Below are 17,773 nucleotides of genomic sequence, written 5' to 3'. Positions count from 1 at the left end.
GACTCAGTGATTACAGGAAAAGAACTTGTAATCTCTTAGTCTAACAAACTGAATACCACACAACAGCTGTGCCAGAGAATAAAGTGGACAGAAATTGCTTATGGCTTGATTATTCTTAATTACGTACAGGTTTTCCTTGTGGTCCTCTTTCTCCAGGCTTTCCAGTCTTACCCTACATGAGAAAGAAAATACTTTAGTAGTTCCTCTCCAAATATTAATCACACACATAGAAAAACAGGGAAGATTTTAAATGTTTCTCTTCATTGTGAAATGCTTTGTTACTTACAGTAAGACCACAAGGACCTCTTTTTCCTTGATTTCCTTTTTCACCCTAAGAAAGTATCAGTAACAGGGGTTAATAAGAACATGAATGATCGTCTTATATGAGCTAGTGTACATGCTGAAAATGAAGATCTCAAGTGTATAATTCAGTATTAAAAAAAACTGAATCCAATGTATTGATGTTGGAATTTATTTATTGAAGTATGTGCTTATTCTAAAAGCCAGATGAATTTGGAGAATAAAATTTCATAAATTTCTGTGACTCAAAAAAAGGAAATATTTCTGTGTAATAAAAATTTTATATATGCTTCATACTTAGACAAAAGTTAGAATCACACTTTTGCAAGAAAATACGTATTTTTGGGAAAAGTGGGGCATAATAAAACTTAGCTGTGTGTGAAATGACAAAGTCAGTGATTACCTTGGCACCTTGTATACCTTGTTCCCCAGGGAGACCATCTAGTCCTCTTGGTCCCTGGAGATGGGAAAAAAAAATCTCTTGTTGTTTATTTGAAATGGTCCCTTTTTTACCACTATACATTCTTACAAATGAAGAAACTGTGCTCTTCTGTAGTTGATAAACTCTTTCTGCATATTTCTGTGCCATGACTACAGAAAAGTCTACAGATGAACCCTTTTGCACAGAAGAATCAAGCCAGCTTTCTCAAGTGTTAATGCCAAATAGTAAATCAATCACCACAAAAATAGCCGATTCATTTGCAGTTGTGGCTGTAACATAGCTATGTTATTGGAATATTTTGCTTACATTATCATTTATAGGACATCTTGAATTCATTCTGAAAACAACTATAAATTAAATCAACAGTGACTAGTTTGCCCAAAAATTGTCTTAAGTTTTATGTTTTGGAATAGCACACTTCTCTTCTTTTTATTAGAAAATAAGTGCTGATTGCATTTTGTTTGCCATGAACCTACAACAGTTACAGGAAGGTGGCAGGGGCACAGAAAGAGTGACAGGAGATGCTGTTGGAAATATTCATGTAAATATGAATATTTCTCAGCTAAGCTACTATTGATATTCATTCATAATTAGTTGTAAAGAAGCATTAGTTGCAAAAGTAATTCTCAGGGAATCTGCCTCTTTGCTTAATTATAACTGTTCTTAGAAGATCTTACAGTCCTTTTCAAGGGAATTAATTCAACAAATGTTAACTCACCATCTACTGTGGAAAAGGCACTGCATTAATGTTTATGAAGATACACAATTAAAAAATAATTTCTCCATGATGAAGCTTACAAAATAACTATAATATATAGAGACAAAGCATGTTAAGGGCTAAAAGGAGACAGTTTTGATTTTTTTTAAATAAAATGAAGCCATCATTTTGACAGTTGGAGATCATGCTCTTACAGACTTGTTTGAAACAGAAAGAATCTAGATAGAATGACAGTATGAGAAAAGGACACAGGAGCAGAAAAAAAGATACCCAAGAATGGAAGAAATAGGTTTTTTTTTTCTTTTTTTAAGCTGAGCTATTACTTACATGTAGTATTTCTATACTAAGAAATGCTTGTGGATGGACTGGGACTTAGAAAATGAGGACTAGAGTTTATATTTAAAACAACAGGCAATGAGAAGCCATTGAAGATTTCTATACAAAACAGTGATACAAATCTCCCAGTACCACATGCTGATTTGAAGGAGCTCCATAGGCTTCAGAACCTGCTCTAAGGTTAGTTTTGGTTTAGTTTATTATTAAAATTTGTTTACTATAATTGGATGCTCTTTGTGGGTGCTCTTAGTAACTACATGACCTGATCCTATAGGGCACATTCACGGAATTGGAGAGTAGACTCACATTGTATGGGGATCATAGCGCCATTGCTCATACTAACTTAAATTAAAGCCACTGCTCAGCTCTAGCCCTAACATTTCTCAGTCTATAGTTAATGTGCTCCATGATTTGTCCTTGACTTCCTTTTCTGCTCTCTATTCATTAAAGACTGAAAAACTAAGTTGTAGTCTCATTGTATAGGATCTTGAACATCAAGTTGATGATCATGGGCTTACTTTAATAATTGGGTGATTTTATTTAGTGTCTAAGCCAGTTACTACTTTATTCCCAGGGCAATGGTCTGGAGAAGAGACAAATCCCTTAATTCATAAATTAGCAAACATATAAAACAAAAATAAAAAGTGACTACAGATAATCAAGTACAATGAAAAAAAAAAAAAGAAGTTAAAGGACTTGAGAAAATCCAAGGTGGGAGCACTATTTTACACAGGGTGGCCTGAGGAGTCTCTCTAAAGTGATACCTGAAGGAGGTAAGTCAGCAGGTCATGCAAATTTCTTTCTTTCTTTTTTTTTTTTTTTAGGTCATGCAAATTTCTTGGGAAAGGTGACTGTGAGGAAATAGCAACTGCAAAGGTCCTTGGTGGGGGCATGATTAGAATGTTTGACCATTTAATGGTGATGGATAAAAGTATAATGGTTAACAAATGAAGTTTTAAGTGCAACGATTCCTTAGGAACAGGCTCTAAGAATAACCTTCGTTGTAAAAATTCAGCAGCTTATATTGATTGTCCTGTATCGACACCTGTTTTGCCTGCATTGACACTTCCTCTGCCTATTTTCCTTTCTCTATACTGTAAGATGATACCTGGGGAAAAATTTTAGAGTAATACAGGAAGGCAGCAGAGAGGAAGAAAAGGAATGAATGGTCAACATTCTAAAATTCTATAGAAAACAAGAACTAGATTGAAAAGGTGTCCATTGGAGATTTGGGTAGCAAACCCCTTTGCAGCATGGAATTTCTATCTTTGATATTTTATTCGTAAGTAACTGGTAGGCATTAGAAATAAAGGCATTTTTGGAAAAACAATTGGAAATGTAAGTTAGTTCTGGGGGGTAGATAATGAGTTTGACTCTACACAATTAACCACAATGAGGCAGTTATCTCCCAGACTAGTGCTAGAGAGTTAGTTCTACTGCCTACATTCACATGACAGCAGCCATAAGCATCAAGTTTCAAAAGCCCCCCCCCCCAGACACAGAGCTATAAATTTAGAAGTTATTTGATGTATAAATTTATTTTCTTACAACTTGTTAATTTCTGGACAATATTTGATTTCTCCCCTCAGGTGTTGCTCCTGCAGTTCTCCCACCATCACAGCACTCATGATCCATCACCACAGTCCCTTGTGCTCTTCCCTCCTGTTTTGACCCCTTTTCTTCCCCTCCCCTGCTGGATGCCTCAGATCTCTGGTGAGCTTACAAGTTTTGTCTTTGTCCTGACCCTTTGTTTGGTTCCTCTATGTTCGACATATAAGTGAAACCATCTGATATTTATCTTTTTTTTTTTCTGACTTATTTCACTTAGCATAATCCCTTTCAGCTTCATCCAGACTATTTGGTCCAAAAATGGCAAATAGGTCTCATTTCTTGGATAAAATCAGATTAAGTGGCTGTCTAGATATGTATGCAGAAAAGGCTTCATCTAGCTCAGGAGGAAAGTCTCATAACTAAGTGCCAATTTATGTCTGGGCATACAAATCACCTACTGACATGGATGGATGAGTTCAAGCCCTGCCTTTTTTTTTTTTAAGATTTATTTATTTATGCATAGAAGAACTGGGGTACAGGCCAGAGGTGAGGGGGAGTGAGAGGATTCACCAGAGACAGAGTGGGGAACAGAATAGGCAGATTGACTGAAATACACTGCTGAGGGGAGCAGCGGGCATGTCAGGAGAGGTCTGCTGTGCCATGTGGGTAGCTCCCTGTCTGGCCGGGGATTGAACTCATGTTGCAGTGGCTGTAGACAGCTTCATAGGTTGTGTCTTAACCCCTTGCACCACCAGGGAGGTCCCAAGTCCTGCTTTTTCAGAAGAGACTGAAGTCACAGATATAAATTAGCTGCCTGATTCATAAGAAGTTTAAATGCTCAAAGACTTTGAATAATTAGGCATTATAAAGATTATAGATTTGTGTCAAATAATGCAAAGAAATAAAAGTGAATCCTGTTAAGCAAGTGAACTCAGGCTGAAATGGAGGATCTGAGTTTAGAAGAGGTTTACAAAATGAACATTAAACATTTGTAAGTATTGAAAAGAACACCTTCCAAAATTACATAGCAATGATAATCACCCATTATAAAGTGTTTTATATTAAAAATACTTTTACATTAAAAAATATGTTCTCATTATTACTAAACCAGACCTATATAGAGAACAAGAAGTCTGTGTTCCTACAGTTAATGACAATGGTGACCACATTTAGTTAAAATCAAAGAGATCTAAAGTATAGCAATTACACTCATTAAATGCTATAAAGCCTAGAGATGTTAAGAAATTAAAGCTGGCAGAACTCTAGGAAAGTTCAGTATTCCCTACGCTTCAGTTAAGGGTAAGTTAATTAAAAACTTAGGTTTATCAGCTTCTTTAAGTTTCACTGATATTGGTTGTAGGAGTTATCCCTAGACTCCTGAAATTGGAAAAAAAAAAAAAAGACTTAAGACAAGCTCTAACATAGTTAGACAACTAGCATTGTAATAGGCATCTAACTGGGCATGAAGTTACTTTTTAAATACCTGCTTTAAAATATTTGATTATAACAGTCTTGGAGACTGTAGGCTGATTAAATTAAAAAAAAATCCTTTATTTATCCTCACTTAGCTTGGCTACAATGGGTAACTACTGGTAACTTCTAAAAATTGAAATAAAATGAGATAGCTTTACTACATAAGGTAACATGTTTTAAAGAAGCAAGTACTTGAATTACATGCAATAATTTTAAAGAATAATCAAACCTAAACACTCAATTTAATCCTAAATGCACTGGAGACAGAACGACTGGAGACAGAACCACTACTTTATAGGAATGATCCAATTAAAAGGGGAAAAACGATGAATAAAAACATTAATATAAATTGCATATGAGTTTATTTAGGAAGACTTAATGAAATTTCCACACTAATTTCCATAACCCTAGTAATCAATTTTAATAGGCTAAATATCTAAGAATGAAAGAAACAACTCTACTCATAGAACAAATGTATTTTTAACTTGGATTCAGTATATTTGGATTTATTTTTAACCATATATGTCCGTCTTTGCTTGACTGTTAAATACCTAACTAATAATGCCTGTCTTTTCTGACTCTTGACTTAGACAGGTGGAACAACTGTTCCCTACCTTAAACAAAAACTATCTGTGATTCTGCAGAAAACTTTTGATTCTTCATTCTTGTTATAAACATTCTTTAGCAGAAGAAAACACAGAAGCTCTCCTGTGTCACCTGGCATACTCCAGGTATGATTAGCATTGAATCTAAACTTAAATACTGATGGCTGCTTTCCCAGTATGGTTTGCAATTCCCTGAAGGGTTCAAGTTCAGAATTTTACAGTCCTATCCATTCTACAAGTTGCATAGAAAATAAAAAAAAGTTACATATTTCTAATAAGGGTATTTCAATCTTCCTCCCCATTTAAATCTTAAGCATTATATTCAGAATAAAAATTATTCAGTGGTCTTTATGTCACCCTCTGCTAAAAATCTTCAGGATACCAGTTGTTTAGGGGTTTTTTGTTTTTTTGTTTTTTTTTTTTTGATGGTGGGCACTGTTCTTTGTCTGAGCTTTTCCTATTTCCTGAAATGTCTGACATTTCGGAGGTCACCAGACTTAAGTCATTAAATTATAAAATGCATTTGCTTTACATCTCAGTGCTAGTTAACCTTGGATCCCCACAGTACTAGGAAAGTGTATTATCAATTGCAGGAAATCAGTAAAAGTTAAATGGGTAGCAGGCAGATAGGCAGGAGGAAGGCAGATGGGTAGGTAGTCCTCATGGGGAATGGTTCTACCATTAACAATGCATACAGGAATATTTGCTAACAGTATAAATCACAGGCAGAAAGTATTGGCACACAAGGACTAGCTCTTAAATAAGAGTTATGGTCTCAGTGCAAACACATCTAGGGTACAGCTTCTCCTCCAATTAGTATGCACCATTGTGTACCACAAAGGGGTTACCTGTGAGCTAGAAATATTGACTCCCACCAGCCTTTGGGATGACAGGGAAGGGCTGGAGCACAGGAACTCTAAGCCTGACATTTTTTCAATTAATTAAGTGGGTTGGACTTCTAGTCTCATTTTTTTTTTTGTAGGTGAAAAACATGGGAAGGACCTATAATGTTGACATCCCACCCATGAAGCAAGTGGATTGATGGGAAGAGAACAGAAATAGGATGATACTAAGTGACAACTAGATTGTCATTCCTAATACCATTCTTTCTCAAATATTTTAGTCTTTAGTTCTCTTTGTATATCTAGTGTTCCTTGATTGCTTATAACATTCTTTGTAAAGAAAACACTTTTATTCCAACAAAACCATTATTTCTAAACAGGATTTTGTTTTGTTTTGTTTAAGAAAGCACTACATGACTTTAAATAACGATGAAAAAGCATTTTGGAAGAGAATCAATTAAATGTGTTTGGAGGATAAGAGCAAAATAAACCTTTGAGGTAAGAGTTGAGGAAAAAGCAGTAAATCAGGATAGAGTAACAAACTACATAGGACTCATGGGGAAGCTAGAAAAGCAGAGTCAATGAACTTTCCATATGACTTATGAGATGGCACAAATGATTCAGGAGAAGATCTTCCTTAGGTTCATGACTTCTGCCTGGATAGTGATAAGATCTCAATTACTTAATTAACAAATTACATGAATAAGAACTTTTTTTTTTCCATCCATCACAAGACTGGTTGAACTTTTCCACTATGACTAATACAAAGTGGAATAAACACGTTCGACCTGACCAAGTCCTGAATGCTGGCAGGGTACAGACCACAAAATGACAGTTTGGGTACAGATCATCTGTTATATTAAATTTTATTATTTTTAATCTCATTGGGGTTAAAATAGATGTGGTCAATGAGATATTTATAGACTGTAAATCTGTAACCCACTAAACAGTTTTTTCAGAAAAGGTATAATAGTAAAGACAAATTTGCTCTTTCTTTCATATTTATCTAAACACAGGGCATAAAATTAAAGTTATTTCAAACAGGGCATTCCTAACACTTCTCTCTTATTTGCAAACTAGAAAATTCAGTTATTGTTTTTGTGCCTTTGTTAGTTAAAGATCACACATTTAGAATCTTTAAATATTCTCTTCATTGCTCTAAAAACCAGTGTAAAGCCAAAGGAGAAAATAGAACTCTTAATGTCTACATATTCAAATTAATCAAAGAAAAAAACCTAATATTGTTTGTAGTATTAAGTATAGGGTTAGGTATCATCACTCTAACATTTGAATCCTGATTGAGTCATTTCTGTGTGCATCTCTAAGTGAAATGCTTCAGCTCTCTGAGTCCTCAATTCTAACATACAACATATCTCCTTTTAGGGTAGTTTTGCATATTATATGTAAAAATAGCTGGCATGTCACAAACATGCAAAAATGGTGGGTCTTGGGGCCTCCCCGGTGGCGCAGCGGTTGAGCGCTGGGTTGCGAAGCTGCCCGCAGCCTCTGCGGCGCTGGTTCGATCCCCGGCTGCTCCCCGGCCACCGGAGGAGGGTCCCACATGGTGTGCAGACCTCTCCTGCAGCCCGCTGCTCCCCTCAGCAGTGTACTTCGGTCCTTCTGCCTGCTCTGCTCCCCGCTCTGGCTCTGGTGAATTCTCTCACCCTCCCGCGCTTCTGACTGTACCCAGTGCATGTATAAACCAAACAAACAAATAATAAATAAATAAATAAGACATGCCTCTAGAAAATTAAAAAAAATAATAAAAAAATAAAAAAAATGGTGGGTCTTATTTCTTTAAAAAAAAGTAGAACTTAATGTTTAAAAGACTTAAAGAGTGAAATATTTTTAATTTGACTCATACATAATTATTAGTAATGATGATTTAATCACCTCTGGTTTACAATCAATAAACTTAGTCATCCCATCTTCATTCCCTTTCCTATTGCTCTTATTTTGTCATGAAGCTACTATTCCTAGCTATGTAATACTCCTGTGACTAGAAGAATAATTTATTTAAATATCTCTATATTTAAAATTCCCCCAAAGAATGAAACTGGAAATTGGGAAGAAGAATTCTACATGACAAAGTAAAATTATAAGATGGAAAAGTATGGCTAGATATGTACAAAAGATTGAGCTGCATTTCAAATAATGTAGTATTTCAACTAATAAAGTGTTGGGAGCCTGCTGCCCTAAAGGAAGCTGGAGTTTTCTGAGTGTACCTGTTTACTCTGCATACAGAGTTCCAGGACCTAAGAAGTTCTGCAACAGAACTTCCCAGAATTGACTCCTGTTCTCTGAGGACGTGCTGGCTTGTGCATTTGTTCCCTAACAACCAGGAAAACTTGTTTTCAGCAATAACTTATTAATCTGGATAAGCAAAGACACAATTACGTGCTATTTTCTTGTCCCTTTGTTCATATCTTTAATAAAAGCTTGGGCTGGGAGAGTGAGAGGCAGAGCTGCTCTCGATGGCATTCTCCCCAGCCTCCCCCCACTGCAAATTCATTTAGACTCCCAGTCTTCCTTAATGCAGAGAACTTCATCGGCTGTCCTGACTGCATCAATGAACTTTTTAAACAGGGAAAAACCCAACATCTAAATATAATTTAGAAGATACAGAGCTATTTTTATTGAATACATCACTATTTCTGAAGTCAATTTCTGAGGCTAATGTTCTTCCTTCATTAGACTACTTACTCGTTGTCCTTTAGGGCCTTGACTCCCAGGTGCTCCTCTTGCCCCCACGTGACCCTACAAGTTGAAAACGTTAAAATAGGTTATAATTCCCAGGAATGTCATCAGAATAATAGTTATAACCTTTATTATTACATATAATTTTCCTTGGGAATTCATAAAATAAAATTGAATAGTCTCCTTAAAAAATATGCTTTAGTTACCCAGCAAATACCAAAGCCCTCCCCCAATATTCTGCTTTTGACATACTCTACTTGGGGAAATCTCATTTCTAGATGTTTACACTCTGAAAAAATGTGAACTTTTTTTTTTTTTGGATAAGAATGTGGATTTTATTTGCATGCCTAACAAGGTGGCTGCTCTTTTGCTCTCATGAGTGCAGGGTCTGCCATTTGTTCAGGGGGCTATAACTCTGGATGTACTTGATCTCATGGCTATCTGGGATGAGCTGCTTTTCAGCTACCTTATCTTCAAATTCATCTGCATTAAAATTGCTAGAGCCCGACTTCTTGGAAATATGGATTTTCTGGTAGCCAGGGAACTTGAACTTGGCCTTGTGCAGAGCCTCAATGACATGTTCCTTGTTCTGCAGCTTGGTGCAGATGGACATGATGACTTGGTCAATGTGGCCACTGGCCACAGTGCCCTAGGGCCTCCCAAAGGCACCTTGAATACCTGCCTGGAGTTTAACAATGGGGACAACATGAGGTCAGATATGAAGGACTCCTGAAAAGGGCTGTCTCCACAGTCCCTTAGAGCAACCCATAAAATTAACAGGCTGCATACACTACACCAAGGAAGTTGCTGTTTGCAGCCATGACACAACAGGCCCCCTGGGAAATAATGTAAAGCTTTTAATGTTCACTGACTAACTAGTTTTCAGAAGGAACACACATGGAATGGTGGTGGAGAGAGATACCACTTGGCTGGCCTAATCCCTATGGTCCATTAAATGGCTATTGCTGCAAGATTCCTCCCCCCGGCCCCCGTCACTCTAGATATTTTTGATAATCTCATAATATAAAAGTAGATGTTTTCTGTTATCATGAAAAATGTCACAAATCTTCCAAATAAACATGCCACAAAATTGGCCTGCTATGAGAATTAAGTTATTAAGTCAATTACAATGAATCATTTTACACCTTATAGCCTTAAATGAAGATTTAATTGAGAGAGGGGCGGAGCAACATGGCGGCGAGGAGACGCTGCGAGTAAGATCTCCCATTAAAAAAAGTTAATAGGGAGGAAAAGCGGCAGGTCCCAGTGAGAACTGGGACACGGAAGATAAACGGACGACTCCAGCAAACTGCCCGAAGAAGAAAGTTGCCATAAAAGAGGACGAGAAGGGAGGGAAGCGCAGAACCCTGCTCCCCTCCCCCGCCCACAGAGGCGGCACTCTCCGACCGGCAGAGACAAGGGAAACAACAAACCAAAACGCCCAACAAGAAAAACGGATGCAGCAAGCGGGACTGTGAGTGGAAAGGAACTATTTCTGCCACCACACCCCGCGAACGGGAGCTGAGGCGAACCCTGCAGGATCCGCCGCGGAGGTGAGCTCCACGCGCCATTAAAGAGAGCCCCGCCCACCAGGAGGAGACCAGCACCAGCACACAGCCCCGGCCGCCCGGTAAGCTTGCGCGAAAGCGGCGCTCGGATTGCAGCTGCCCAGGTCCCCGCGCCTGCGACCTAGGCTTGCGGGGAGACGGCGGAGGCCCTCCCTGAGTGAGCAGGAACAAGGCGCCCAGGCAGGGGAGCGGGATTCAAAAGGCGCCATTCCCGCGCCACTGATCTAGGCTACAGCCCGCGTCCTGGAACTGAGGGCTTTGGAACTGAGACCCGGGCGGAGGCCCTCCCTGAGTGAGCAGGAACAAGGCGCCCAGGCAGGGGAGCGGGATTCAAAAGGCGCCATTCCCGCGCCACTGATCTGGGCTACAGCCCGCGTCCTGGAACTGAGGGCTTTGGAACTGAGACCCGGGGCACGAAATTAGGGGCGTGGGTTCCCCACGACGGTGGGGCACAAGGCAGACACAGCACCCCAAAGCCGTTGAGGTGTACCCTACCATCCCCGCTCTGCTCCCTGTCCCACGGGGTGGAAAATCAGCTCCCCAAGGGCTCTAGGAGAGATCTCTGGTGCCACCTAGCGACTTGACCCCAGCACAGGCTACTGAAGGAGCTAGTGGCCAGCTGGGGAGTTAGCCCACACCGGGCCCCTTCTGAACAAGTAGTCTGAGCCCACAGGGAGAGCGAGCACCCACAGCCGGGGCAGACCAGGCGCGCAGAAGAGTGTGCCTGAGACCAGAAGCGCAGGGAGTGTGTCCCACATCACCATTTTAGAACAGGGACATTTCTTCAGTAAAGACTACCTGCAGAAGGCTTCCTCAGGAGCCAGAGGTGAGCGGGGGAAGTTGGCCCACGCCAGACCCCCTCTGGCCTGCAGTCCAAGCCCAGAGGGGAGCAGGAACCCACCGCCGGGGCAGACCAGGCGCACAGGGGAGTGTGTCCCCACATCGGCATTTTAGAACAGGGACCTTTCTCCAGTAAAGGCTGCTTGAAACTGACAGATGACTCCTGGAAGAACCAGAGGGGAACAGAGAAGCCCACCCAAGATGCCAGCAAGTCCCAACAACACAGTGTCCCAACGCATACGGCAAATTAGAAAACAGACAGTAGGGAGGAGAAGAACCACACGCAACCTAGCAACTCTCCAGAGAAAAAGCACAACACAAAAAGAAAGCCAGCCCCCAGATTGCAACGACAATAACTTGGAAGAATTTCTGAGCCTTCCAGAAAGAGAATTTAAAATTGCCGTGATTAAAAAACTGACAGAAGTCATAAAGGAAAACAATGATAAGGGAAAAATAATCAACAATCAGAAGAATGCAATTGAGTCCCTAGAGAGGGAAAACAATGGTCAGAAGAAAGAAATTGAGTCCCTAAAGAGGGAAGTAAAAGAAATGCAGGAGATCAAAGAATTAATGGAAGAACTAAAGAATTCTGGGAAAAGCAATGAAAGCAGAATAGATGAAATGGAAGAACGAATAAGTAATCTTGAAGACACAGAAATAAAAAGAACCAAAACAGAAAAGGAAAGAGAAGTACGAAGGAAAAAGAACGAGGAAAGACTTCGGGAACTATCTGACTCCATGAGGAAAGGAAATATAAGAGTTATAGGAATACCAGAAGGAGAGGAGAGAGATGTAGGAACAGAGAAAATATTCAAAGAGATAATTGAAGAGAACTTCCCAAATGTGGAGAAGGAGCTGAAAATTGATATACAAGAAGCAAGAAGAACACCAAACTTCCACGACGAAAGGAAAAATACAGCAAGACACATAATAGTAAAGCTCCCAAGAATCCAGGACAAGGAAAAAATAATGAAGCTGGCAAGAGGGAAGAAACAGATAACATTCAAAGGAAAACCAATCAGGCTGACATCAGACTTCTCCGAAGAAACACTACGGGCAAGGAGAGAGTGGAGGGACATAGTCAACAGACTCCAAGAAAACAGATGCCAACCAAGAATACTCTATCCCGCAAAGCTCTCCTTCCTCTTTGAAGAAAGAATATGGACCTTCCCAGACAAACAGAAACTCCGGAATTTCATTGCAACTAAACCCCCACTCCAAAAAATACTACAAGGAGTCCTAAAGCCAGAACCTCAGAGCGACGAATAACAATGAAAGAAGGCCAAAAAAAAAAAAAAAGTTATTAAAAGAATAAATAAATAAAATCAAAGGAAAGACAAACACAATGGCAAATACAGATGTTAACATATCAATATTAACTCTAAATGTAAATGGACTAAACTCTTCAATAAAAAGACACAGAGTTGCAGCCTGGATTAAGAAACAAAACCCAACCTTTTGCTGTCTCCAGGAAACACATTTAGCTACAAAAGATAAAAATAGGCTCAAAGTTAAAGGATGGAAAACAATCCTACAAGCAAATGGACCAAAAAAGAAAGCAGGAACAGCTATACTTATATCAGATAAAACAGATTTCAAACTCAAAAAGATAAAAAGAGACCCCAATGGTCACTACATTATGATCAAGGGGACAATACTTCAAGAAGAAATAACACTCATTAACATATACTCACCAAACGAAGGAGCACCAAAATATATCAGACAACTGTTGTCCTCTCTGAAAACAGACATCAGAGAAAACACATACGTAGTGGGAGACTTCAACACACCACTATCAACAATGGATAGATCAACAAGACAAAAAATAAGTAAAGAAACCAAAGCTCTAAATAAAGACCTAGAGCAATTGGGCTTAACAGACATCTATAGAACACTAAACCCCAAAAAAATGGAGTACACATTTTTCTCAAGCGCACACGGATCATTCTCCAGGATCGATCACATACTGGGGCACAAGACAAACATCAACAGATATACCAAGATTGAAATCATATCAACCATCTTTTCTGACCATGAAGGCATCAAACTAGAAATAAACCATAAAAAGAAGGCAAGGAACTTTCCTACCTCATGGAGATTAAAAACCACACTACTGGAAGACCATTGGACTAATGAGGAGATCAAAGAAGAAATTAAAAAATTTTTTGAATTGAACGACAAGGAGGACACCAATATCCTAAATGTATGGGATGCAGCAAAAGCAGTAATAAGAGGAAAATATATAGCAATAGAAGCTCACATCAAGAAACAAGAAAGAACGCAAAGAAACAACCTAATCTCGAAGCTCAAAGATCTAGAAAAAGAACAACAAGAAAACCCCAAAACCAGTAGAAGAAAAGAAATAATAAAAACCAAAGCAGAAATAAATGAAATTGAAACTAAAAAAACAATCCAAAAGATCAATGAAACCAAGAGCTGGTTCTTTGAAAAAATCAATAAAATAGACAAACCCCTAGCCAGGCTCACAAAGGAAAAAAGGGAGAAAGCACAAATAAACAGGATCATCAATGAAAGAGGAGAAATCACAACGGACACAGCAGAAATCAAAAGAATAATCAGTAACTACTATGAACAGTTATATGGAAACAAGTTTAACAATCTAGAGGAGATGGACAAATTCCTACAACTCTACAATCACCCAAAGCTAGATAAAGAAGAAATAGAACACCTAAACAGACCAATTACAATTAGCGAAATTGAAATGGTAATCAAAAACCTCCCCAAAAACAAAAGCCCAGGACCTGATGGATTTACAAATGAATTCTACCAAACATTCAGAGACGAATTAGTGCCTATCCTTCACAAACTCTTCCAAAAAATTGAGAAGGAAGGGACAATACCAAACACGTTCTATGAAGCCAACTTTACACTAATACCAAAACCGAACAAGGACAACACAAAAAAGGAAAACTACAGGCCAATCTCCCTAATGAACACTGATGCAAAAATCCTCAATAAAATTTTAGCTATCAGAATCCAACAATGTATCCATAAGATAATTCACCACGACCAAGTTGGATTCATTCCAGGGGCACAAGGATGGTTTAACATCCGAAAATCAATCAACGTTATCCAACACATCAACAAAAAGAAATATAAAAACCATATGATAATATCAATAGATGCTGAGAAAGCTTTCGACAAAGTGCAACACCCATTCATGATAAAAGCCCTTGAAATTCTTGGGATACAAGGAACATACCTCAACATCATAAAGGCCATCTATGACAAGCCAACAGCCAGTATCATTCTCAATGGTGAAAAGCTGAAAGCAATTCCATTAAGATCTGGAACAAGACAAGGATGTCCACTCTCACCATTGCTTTTCAATATAATACTGGAAGTCCTAGCCAGGGCAATAAGACAAGAGAAAGACATCCAAGGAATCCAAATAGGAAAAGAAGAAGTCAAACTATCACTATTTGCAGACGATATGATATTATACATAGAGAACCCCAAAAACTCCACAGAAAAGCTAATTCAACTCATCAATCAGTTCAGTAAAGTGGCAGGATACAAAATCAACACGCAAAAGTCAGTAGCCTTCCTATACACAAACAATAAATCTGAAGAAGAAGAAATCAAAAAGACCATCCCTTTTGTTATTGAAACAAAAAAAATCAAATATTTGGGAATAAATCTAACAAAAGAGGTAAAGGACCTATACAAAGAAAACTATAAAACACTGTTAAAAGAAATAGAAGAAGACACAAAGAAATGGAGAGACATCCCCTGCTCATGGATTGGAAGAATAAACATTATTAAAATGGCCATCCTTCCAAAAGCAATATACAGATTCAATGCTATTCCAATCAAAATTTCAATGTCATTCTTCAAAGAAATAGAACAATTATTGATGAAATTCATATGGAATCACAAAAAACCCCGAATAGCCAAAGCTCTCCTGAAAAAAAAAGAAGGGAATGGAGGCATCAGACTCCCAGACTTCAAACTATACTACAAAGCCATAATCATCAAAACCGCATGGTATTGGAACAAGAACAGACATACAGACCAATGGAATCGAATAGAAAATCCAGAAATAAACCCACAGGTTTATGGTCTACTAATCTTTGACAAAGGAGCAAAGACTATGCATTGGAGCAAAGAAAGTTTGTTCAATAAATGGTGCTGGGAAAACTGGGTCGCTACATGCAAAAGAATGAAGCTTGACCACCACCTCACACCATACACAAAAATCAACTCAAAATGGATTAAAGAACTAGACATAAGACCTGAAACCATAAAATATATAGAAGGAAATATAGGCGAAACACTACGTGATTTGCACATCAAAGACATCTTTACAGACACATCACCCAAAGCAGTGATAGTGAAGGCAAAGATAAACAGCTGGGACTATATCAAATTAAAGAGCTTTTGCACAGCAAAAGAGACAATAACAAAAACAAAGAGAAACCCCACCAACTGGGAGAACATTTTTGCACCCAACACTAATGATAAAGGACTGATCACAAAAATCTGCAAAGAGCTGATGAGTCTCAACAACAACAAAGAAAATAATCCAGTCAAAAAATGGGCAGAAGAGCTTAAAAGAAACTTCTCTGAAGAGGAAATGCAAATGGCCAACAGGCATATGAAAAAATGTTCAACATCACTTGTCATCAGGGAAATGCAAATCAAAACTACCATGAGATACCATCTTACACCAGTGAGAATGGCACATATTAAAAAAACTAGCAACAACAAATGTTGGCGAGGGTGTGGAGAAAAAGGAACTCTTCTGCACTGTTGGTGGGAGTGCAAACTGGTCCAACCACTGTGGAAAGCTGTGTGGAGATTTCTGGACCTACTAAACATAGAGCTTCCATATGACCCAGCAATTCCACTCCTAGGTATTTACCCAAAGGACACAGAAACATCAATTCCAAAGAACACCTGCACCCCTATGTTTATAGCAGCACTGTTTACAATAGCTAAGCTTTGGAAACAACCCAAATGCCCAAAAATAGATGACTGGATCAAGAAGATGTGGTACATATATACCATGGAATATTACTCAGCATTCAAAAAAGATAAACACATGCAATTTGCTGCAACATGGATGGCGCTGGAAGGGATCATGCTCAGCGAAATAAGCCAAAAAGAAAAAGAAAAATACCGGATGGTCTCACTCATAGCAGGAATCTAGAAAACTTAAATAAGGGACCAGGAAAATGAATAACTATAAGAAAGTGAAAATCAAAATCAACAAAAAACTATGAACCAGAGACACTTTTAGGGGGGCGGGGGCGGGAGGGGAGGGATTGGGGTCAGAATGGGGGGCTGCAATTGTATGGGGAATATAACAATAAAATTTATAAAAAAAAAAAAAAAATAAAAGCTCTTCTAATTGTAAAAAAAAAAAAAAAATGAAGATTTAATTAAAAACAAATTATCTACATAACACTAGATAGCCAAAATATTAAGTTTTATAGGACTCAAATTTATTTTATCTTGTATGAGTCAAAAGTTTGGCAATTGTGGCCTAGAATAGTCTTCCTAATTTTAGAAGGCAACTTAATTTGCTAAATATGTATGCTCAATACACTAAAAAATTGGACTTATCTTCAAAACAGACAATTCACAAAATAGCATAAACCATTTCTGATAAGAACAGTGTGGTTAGGGATCATAAAGGCTGACCATTTTCATATTTAAGTTTATAAGAAATGTCGGCTTTTGATAAGCAAAATCTTTAGAGTCAAGATTTCTCTGTTCCTACAAACAACAAATATGAGTATTTTTAAAACTAATTTCTGTTTAATAAAGGTATATTTTCTACAAATTATGTTGTCATTTGAGATCTTGCAAATACCATTTATTCAATTGGTCCCTTCTAATCTTGATTACTAACTCAGTTTTCTTTTATGTGGTTATTCAAAAGAAAGTTTAAATATTTTTTAGTACAGGCTGTAAAACTGAGACTGGTTGTACTATTAGAAATGAGCAGTAAACAATACAGCAAGTAGAGGTAGGAAGTTTCTGATACCAAGACATATTCTGGAGTTTTGCATTGACTAGGGAGAGAATTAGTCTTAGTTTGCACATTACTTATTTTGCATGAAAACAAAGTTTGGCATAAGCAAAATGATGGGCTTAAATAAACATTCTGGAAGGGGATATAAAGGCTGTGCTATACTTACAGGTAATCCCAATGGACCCACGGGTCCTGGAGCCCCTGGGGGACCTGGATATCCCTAAAAGTTGAGGAAAAAAATATGAAGGATATAAACTCCAGATCATAATAAAATTCATTGAACACAAGTCAACAGATTATAAATGGGAATAAAAAGTGAAAATATGATGAGATGTCCCATTCCTGAATTCAAGATAAGGAAGACATAGAAAAAGTTTCTCAGACAAGCTATAAAAAATGT

At 38.1% G+C, this 17,773-nt stretch overlaps 1 protein-coding gene across 1 annotated transcript in view; it reads right to left on the bottom strand.

Annotated features, from left to right (window-relative positions):
* Window positions 1-17,773, bottom strand: part of COL24A1 (collagen type XXIV alpha 1 chain) — a gene marked incomplete at both ends in the record, with an annotated part of 264,900 nt that overhangs the window by 91,252 nt on the left and 155,875 nt on the right. Inside the window, 5 exons of the mRNA XM_084243185.1 lie at window positions 128-172; window positions 287-331; window positions 704-757; window positions 8,971-9,024; window positions 17,540-17,593. Of these exons, the coding sequence (XP_084099311.1) occupies window positions 128-172; window positions 287-331; window positions 704-757; window positions 8,971-9,024; window positions 17,540-17,593 (252 nt within the window). The remainder of the gene's footprint in view (window positions 1-127; window positions 173-286; window positions 332-703; window positions 758-8,970; window positions 9,025-17,539; window positions 17,594-17,773) is intronic.

This window comes from Talpa europaea (assembly GCF_964194135.1).
Source record: "Talpa europaea genome assembly, chromosome: 9".
Lineage (NCBI taxonomy): Eukaryota > Metazoa > Chordata > Mammalia > Eulipotyphla > Talpidae > Talpa > Talpa europaea.
The sequence above is the reverse complement of the archived record's forward strand: the minus strand, read 5'-3'. Positions and strand labels throughout refer to the sequence as shown.